The sequence below is a fragment of the Linepithema humile genome, chromosome 3, assembly GCF_040581485.1.
Source record: "Linepithema humile isolate Giens D197 chromosome 3, Lhum_UNIL_v1.0, whole genome shotgun sequence".
NCBI classification, from domain to species: Eukaryota; Metazoa; Arthropoda; class Insecta; order Hymenoptera; family Formicidae; genus Linepithema; species Linepithema humile.
The window spans coordinates 17,106,353-17,114,443 of record NC_090130.1 but is presented as its reverse complement, the minus strand read 5'-3'; the positions used below and the strand labels follow the sequence as shown (position 1 = coordinate 17,114,443).

General features: G+C 34.7%; 1 protein-coding gene and 1 long non-coding RNA gene across 2 annotated transcripts; one reads left to right on the top strand and one right to left on the bottom strand.

Annotated features, from left to right (window-relative positions):
* The first annotated feature begins 331 nt into the window (after positions 1-331).
* Positions 332-3,541, top strand: LOC136998449 (uncharacterized). The gene is made up of 3 exons (XM_067351096.1): positions 332-1,473; positions 1,536-2,087; positions 2,186-3,541. Exons 2-3 carry the CDS (start codon positions 1,538-1,540, stop codon positions 2,293-2,295), a joined length of 660 nt encoding a protein of 219 aa, XP_067207197.1. The 5' UTR covers positions 332-1,473; positions 1,536-1,537; the 3' UTR covers positions 2,296-3,541.
* On the bottom strand, positions 3,389-6,131 carry LOC136998451 (uncharacterized). Its single transcript, XR_010889030.1, has 3 exons — positions 5,756-6,131; positions 4,769-5,046; positions 3,389-4,666 (listed from the first exon to the last, which is right to left on the bottom strand). It is a non-coding gene; the product is annotated as an uncharacterized lncRNA (long non-coding RNA).
* Between the last annotated feature and the right edge of the window lie 1,960 nt (positions 6,132-8,091).

Here is an 8,091-nt window from a genome sequence, read left to right as displayed (position 1 = left end):
TTCAGGTCTATAATCAGAGCAATTTTTTAAAAGTTGATTAAAATGATCCATATGTTCATCATTTAACCAGTGACCTTGAACAATAATATTTTTCTGATCTGGTTTCAACGCCATCTGTTTTTCTGTTTTTTTAGACATTTTTGTCTTATTAAAATAAATATATATATTATTTTCTATTATATATCTTTATAGGCGCACAGCAGCCTTTTTTTATAGGCGCACAGCAGCCTTTTTTGCAGGCGCACAGCAGCCTTTTTTATAGGCGCACAGCAGCCTTTTTTTACAGGCGCACAGCAGCCTTTTTTTACAGGCGCACAGCAGCCTTTTTTACAGGCGCACAGCAGCCTTTTCTTGCAGGCGCACAGCAGCCTTTTCTTGCAGGCGCACAGCAGCCTTTTTTGCAGGCGCACAGCAGCCTTGTATCGGCGCACAGCAGCCTTTATTAAAATAAAAATAAAAATATACTTTACCAAAATCCTTGAAACACCTTGATCCTCCAGGCACCTAAACCCTCCAAGAGTCCTATAAAATAAAAATATTTAACAGAAATAAATATACACCTTGGTGATTATCATACAATTGACATAAACCACTTAATATAATTATTTAAATAAAAATCTTACCTTCTTCCAAATCTGATTTTTTTATCACTGCAATAATAAAAATAATATAATAAAATGTTAACTAATTATAATAAAATTAACTAATAAATACGTTATTAGAAACATACCTCTATAAGTGTACTGCTGTTTCCTCTTCTTCCAAATTTTATTATTATCACTGTAAAAATCAGATTCTTTTATTACTGCAATAATTAATTTGATATAATAACTAAGAATTATGTATAAATACAAACAATCATAAATAGAAAAAATCGTGCATCGTAGTTTGTCAACTATTAATATTAATACATTATTATTAATTTTACACATACCTCGAAGTGCGTTAATATACAGCTTATTCTTCTTTTTCTCTTATTCTTTTATTAATACACTTGATGACTGTCAAGAGACAAACTTGGCGCGAGACACTACCGTGTCTCTTGACATTAATAACAACAGAGTTAATAAACACAACATAGAGTCATATCTACATAGATAGACTACTATTTGTTGACAAACTGTTATATATATAAAAGTATCCAATTGGGTTTTAATAATTGCATAGAAAAGAAATGACATATCAATCTATCACATTCGCGCTGAAAGTTGGACCAATCACAAGGCACCGTTTGCGCTTATATGATTTTAGGCAGACGGGGCCCATACACAGCCAATCAAGAATCGCGTATGTGTGGTGTTATACAGAACGCTTCGCGCAATAGGTATACGCCACTCTAGATTGAATGTGTGTAAGCCTCGGTGTTATATCTGGCCATTTTATTCGATGACGTGTGCGGTGCGGTCGGCTTGGCGCGAGACACTACCGTGTCTCTTGATTAATAAGAATTAATAAGAACACGTGGTACGAAAAGTAAGTAAAAATTAACTGATAATTAAAATGTTTTTTTATTAAATTATTAATATCTTTTTTAGTCATGCAGACGGAAGAAAAGCTGTCATCAGGAACACTGCCGTCGCAGCCTCCACTGCCTTCGCAGTCGCCACTGCCATCGCAGCCGCCACTGCCGTCGCAGCCTCCACTGCCGTCGCAGCCGCCACTGCCGTCGCAGCCTCCACTGCCGTCGCAGCCTCCACTGCCGTCGCAGCCTCCACTGCCTTCGCAGTCGCCACTGCCGTCGCAGCCGCCACTGCCGTCGCAGCCTCCACTGCCGTCGCAGCCGCCACTGCCTTCGCAGCCGCCACTGCCTTCGCAGCCGCCACTGCCTTCGCCTTTGCAGCCGCCACTGCCTTCGCAGCCTCCACTGCCTTCGCAGCCTCCACTGCCGTCGCAGCCTCCACTGCCGTCGCAGCCTCCACTGCCTTCGCAGTCGCCACTGCCGTCGCAGCCTCCACTGCCGTCGCAGCCGCCACTGCCTTTGCCTTTGCAGCCGCCACTGCCTTCGCAGCCGCCACTGCCGTCACTGCCGTCACTGCCGTCGCAGCCGTCGCAGCCGCCAATGCCACAAAATCAGGCTGCAGCACAACGTAAGTATAGCAACTAAAAGTTACATAACTTAGTTTTTGTAGCAAATTGATCAATAATTAATTAATTATTTAATTTTAAACAATTTTTTCTGTTACAGCCAGAAGATGGAAAAGAGCGGGCCAACGTGGCAGCCGCAAATATTTTCGGAATCGTGGTCGGGGCGGAAAAAAAAGCGGAATATCCGTAACAAATAATTATTACAATTAATGTAATAATTATATCATGTTTATTATGTCTTGCGATATTCATAACAGTATATTCATATCAGAACGAAAATTAAATAGTTTTGAATAATCAGATATTAATATTTCGCTAGTTATGCGTTTCGGTACTGAAATAGTGCCCGTAGTTACTGATTAGTCTTCCGTATTCCAATTTTCGTTTCCTTATTTTACTTTCAATGACATGAATCATTGGTATTTCATAGTGATTTTCTGCGAACCAAAGTATCTGAAACATATTACTTCAATAATATTAAACAATACAAATCTCTCACACTGCAGTTGGCAACACATAATTCACAATGTAAAGTATAACCAATTTTCGTTTCCTTATTTTACTTTCAATGACATGAATCATTGGTATTTCATAGTGATTTTCTGCGAACCAAAGTATCTGAAACATATTACTTCAATAATATTAAACAATACAAATCTCTCACACTGCAGTTGGCAACACATAATTCACAATGTAAAGTATAACCAATTTTCGTTTCCTTATTTTACTTTCAATGACATGAATCATTGGTATTTCATAGTGATTTTCTGCGAACCAAAGTATCTGAAACATCCTTATTTTACTTTCAATGACATGAATCATTGGTATTTCATAGTGATTTTCTGCGAACCAAAGTATCTGAAACATATTACTTCAATAATATTAAACAATACAAATCTCTCACACTGCAGTTGGCAACACATAATTCAAACAATGTAAAGTATAATTAAATATTTATATTATATATGTAACAAATTATATATGTAGATATAAATAATCGTTATATTTAGAAATCAAGAGATGTTTGTGTTAGAATAAAGTTGAGAAAATATACCTTTGCCATGTGATATCCGGAGTGTGTAATAATTACAATTGATGTTGCAATTATGTCATTTGTCCTACAAAAGCATAATAAAAATCGATAAGTTTAACAAATGGAACAAATATTCATGATTAGTTATTATAATATATATGAATGATTAAGAAATATTGTATAAATCCAGTAATATACAGCATGTCCCAATAAAATAAATATACATTTTATTATATATTTTAACAATTTAAATGATAATTACCATACATTTTCACAAGTAAGACAGACGTTAACTTATTGTTGCATTGGCAATTTTACCGTAATGTTACAAATGTTCAAAATGATCATTATCTGCACCAATGTATTGGTGACGATATACAACAGAGCCACATACGCATTATATTATTTCTAGCAGAATAGTAGCACAGGCATTTTTTCGCGAGACAAAATCATACCAGCTTTTAATGACCTGAAACAAAACTGTTACTTTCAGCAGTGTGCACCACCACATTACCGAACCGATGTGAGAAATTTTCTTGATGTCACGTTTCTAGGAGATGGATAGGACAAAGAGGAAGTGTGAAGTGTGCATCTCGATCTCCTGACTTAACACCACTGTACATTTGCTTAGGGTATCGAAGGAACAATATATACGCTACAAAACTAAGAGCACTGCACGGCCTGAGAAATTGAAAATGCTTGTGCTGCTATTAGCTAAAAAAAAGATAGTGCATATGTCGCTCAGTTACACACCAACAATGCATTGGTGCTGATGAGTACTTTGAACATTTGTTAACTGTAGGTAACCAACAGAACAACAAGTTAACGTCTGTCCATTTTACTCGTCAAAATATATATAAGAATAAAATCTATATACATTTTATCGGGACACCCTGTATTGTTACAAGAAAACGTTATTACCTATTTGAACTAAAACTAATATCTTTCAAAATTTTATAAAGACAAGAATTCACTTCATCTCTTTTTGCATGTTTGGCAACAGTAGAGAGAAATGCGTTAGCACGTTTAGTGGTCCAATTCCTATTATTAGACGGAATTTTTTCTAATAGTATTAAAAAGTTGCAAATAATATTATAATTTTCAGAGCAAGTTAGGTATTCTATAAACTTTCATCAGACGTTGCCTTCCATTTCTCCCATATTGTGTACCAAATAGTGTGGTTTGCAGTTCTTAAACTGCAGCAGTATATCCATTTCTTCCCTATCAAACTGCATCAAGAAAATTTTTTTTACTACAATTTCGTTTACTATTCGAAATTTTAATAATGAAATAATTTAAAATCAGCATAAGTGCAACAACATTCTGATTAGATATTATAGCTGTAAAGCGGGTTTACCTGTTTTCTACAGAATTTTGAAGCTCCTTGTTGAATTCCGAAGTAGCTACTTTTTGGCACTCAGAAACATTGAGTACACATCCCCATTTTACAGCTTCTTCTCTCAAATATGTAGTAAGAGTGTGATCTGTCGGTTTTTCAGTGTATCCAATTTTTGTAAGAAGTTCATTTATTCTGTTTTTTATGTTTTCCTAAAAAATCGTTAAATTCAAATTTAACACTATTAGTTTTATTTATTTAATAAACAGTGTGTAATTTCTAACTTTTTTTCGTCGAAATTTATCAGTACGTACCGTTATTTTATAACCATATCCAAGCGGATATAGGCAAGCAAAGGATTCGAAAACTTTAATCATAGGATACCATGTGACAAAATTCGCGTCTCGTGTTACGAATTTTGTAAGATTCCAAAACAAGTTATAACTTAGTTCTCTTTGTAAAAAGAAGTAAAACGCATCATCGATGATTTGGGCACGATTAAGAATATGTATTTTCGCATAATTTTCTGAGTTTAAGTAGTTTTCAAGTTTGATCCAGTTTTCGAAATCATCATAATAGACGCGATAATATCCTATAACGCAGAGGCATAATTGTTTTTATTACACTCAAAAAAATGATCTTGCAATAATAGCTAAAATTTTCTAGGTGTAAAAAATTAACTAAAACAGATAAATGATTAGCAACTGTTGTGATATTGCATATGTAATTACTTAATCAGTTTAGATGACAGAAACAGAATATATATCTGTATTGTTTGTGAACTTTAAAAAGAAAGTTTCTCTAAAGCGCCTATCTATATAAGATCAATCACGTGTTAGATCATGCAATGAATAACATTTAGCAATGGTACCAAAATTTTTCAGAAGCTATTGCTAGAACATTACTGCTATAAATTCTATATGTGACAAACAATGTTTTCACAGATACGAAAAATAGCGATACATACTTGTTGCGATATCTAGAAATCTAACTACATCAGCGAAATATTTTTTTGAGTGTAGAGTTTTTTAATCGAGAATTGATTAAGGATACTTTCTTACACAAATATTCTGTTGATATTGAAATACTTTTAAAACTAATTATTTTTGAATAATTTACTTTAAAGCATTTGTTTAAACATGTTTATTGAAAATTATTAATTTATTTATTAATTGAATAATCTCTTTTAGTTAACAATTCAACTTTGAAAGCTTAAGTTAAGCAAGAAATTTTGTAAAACTTTTAAGTAATTATAGCTAAATGTATTAAGACAACGCATACTTTAATTGTTTTATATTTACCAGTTTGTTGTATATTAACTATAATCCAATCCGTTGCATTATTAGAGTTACTGTAATCAAATGTTTCATCTGTCTGCACTCTCGTTGGCAACTACGTACGTATGCGCAACTTACGATTCGATACCACCATTAGTCTTAGATTTTTCGCAAGTCGCTTGCAGTGCTTTGTGATGTATAATGATTTCATTACTGATGTATGCTTCGCGACGTATCCTGTAGCTTAAGACTCATATCATGCATTAGGAATGCACCATCGTACGGGTATCATCACAAGTGTCACAAAATTCTGTAAAATATGCAAATAAATTTATATTTAAAAATTATTGTGAGAATTGTATAAAACTTGATAATTGATTGTAAATAAAAATAAACTAAAGGAGATGTGAATTATACTCAATGTAAAATGTTGATTAATCTAAACATTTAATTCAAAAAATCATCCAGCGAATAATTATCAGAAATTTTTATATGATGAAATAGTTTTAGTAGAAAGTTTGAAGTAAAAGCTATGCTGATATATATATAACAGTAATATAACGCAGACATTCTCTGTTGTTTCTTTATGTACTTCCGATAATTCAAGCCATGTTTGATTTTTTTTCTGCCATGCTCGGAAGATCTCTTATCTTTTTCTTATATGCTACAAAACATGGTTCCTTGTCTGGATCTCATGATTGCCTAATAAAAATATAAAAGTATTATATACATACATATAAAGCAAGATAAAAATTATAATTTTTTGCTTCTTACTATAAAAGGACAATCTCGTTGATCAATCAAAACTTGATAAAACATATGTGGCCTGCCTTTTACTTCTTTCTCACCAACATTGTTGAAATGTTATCCTCTCTATATAAAAGATAAAGTTATCTATATATAACATCCATGTAAAAAAAAATAGATATAGTTATTCATACAATACAACTACGCATACCCATCTTTCTTATTGAATAGAGCTCTGTCATATACTTTAGCCAACCAAGGAAATAAAATCACACCTCGATATAATACACTTTACACTTATACACTTATTTCACTTAATACGAATTTCTAACAAATTTGGTCACTCGCACTACACTGCTCTGGATAAGCAGTCTTATTAAGTGTGCATAGTGCGAGTGGCCAAATTTGTTAGACCGAATTCACTATTATCACTTTTTTTTTATTTTCACACTTTCTGAACTGAAAGGTTATGTAAATAAATAAATGCAAATGCCAACGTAAGCGCGCGCCGCGCGGCTTCTCAGCGCCATCAGCGCACCTAACGTCAGAAATCGGAACATGGACATTTTAGCTGGACATTTTTATCGTACTATTTTAGACATTTCGACTTTGGACTATTATAACTTTTTTTCTACAGCACCTACAGTAAAAACAAGCATACTTTTCTTATGTAATTTGGGTATGCGCTATCGATTGAGCCTAACAACAACTCAATCGGCCCAGCCGTTATTGAGATCCGATAATCTCGGCTCGTCTCAACTTTCGGGCTCGCGTAAAGATACACGGTCGGTCTTGCGCTGCGCGTGAACTTGGCGCGAGACACTACCGTGTCTCTTGATGTTAATTTCATTACTTTGAGGTGTAGCAGCGCCAAGTTTTTTTGCGTTTTTTAATAAATATTTTTATTTTTTAAATATTTTTAAAATTTTTTTATCAGGAGACGCGGTAGTGTCTCCGGCCAAGTTCAAAAAACGATACTACTAAGTCAGGAAAAGAGTCTCTGGCAAAGTTCAGAAAATGACACTACTAAGTTTCTTATCCTGCGCGCACAAAGTCGACTTTTCGGGGGTTTGTAGCAACTAAAATATAAAAAATTTTATAAAAACACATAGTATGTCCTGAAAGGTGGCATCGCCACGAGTAATTTGGGCCGAAAAAAATTAAAATCGGTCCAGCCGTTCCGGAGATACATGCGATTAAAAAGTGATGTTTTTCATTTTTAATTAAGAAATCTCCTTCGTCTCCTTCTTCTCCTCTGTCCGCAGGGGCGGATGAAGAATTTACGGGGCCCAGGGTATTATTTATAATTTATGGAAATTTTTCGCACCAGGTGCCAAGAGTCGACGATTTCGACTTCCCCGAAGTGCGCTACGAGAATTTCTCGCACCAGGTGCCAAGGGTCGACGAATTTGACTTTCGCAAGTTGCGTTACGGGAATTTTTTGCATCAGATGCCAAGGGTCGACAAATTCGACTTTCCCGAGTTGCGCTACAAGAATTTTTCGCACCAGGTGCCAAGGGTCGACGAATTCGACTTTCGGGAGTCGCGCTACGTGAATTTCTCGCACCAGATTCCAAGGGTCGACGAATTTGACTTTCGGGAGTTACGCTACA

Excerpts from the sequence above, each read along its gene's own strand:
- LOC136998449 (XM_067351096.1), top strand. The coding sequence starts at position 1,538 with ATGCAGACGGAAGAAAAGCTGTCATCAGGAACACTGCCGTCGCAGCCT. Across the intron at positions 2,088-2,185 it reads AAATCAGGCTGCAGCACAAC|CCAGAAGATGGAAAAGAGCG; the intron begins GTAAGTATAGCA and ends TTTCTGTTACAG.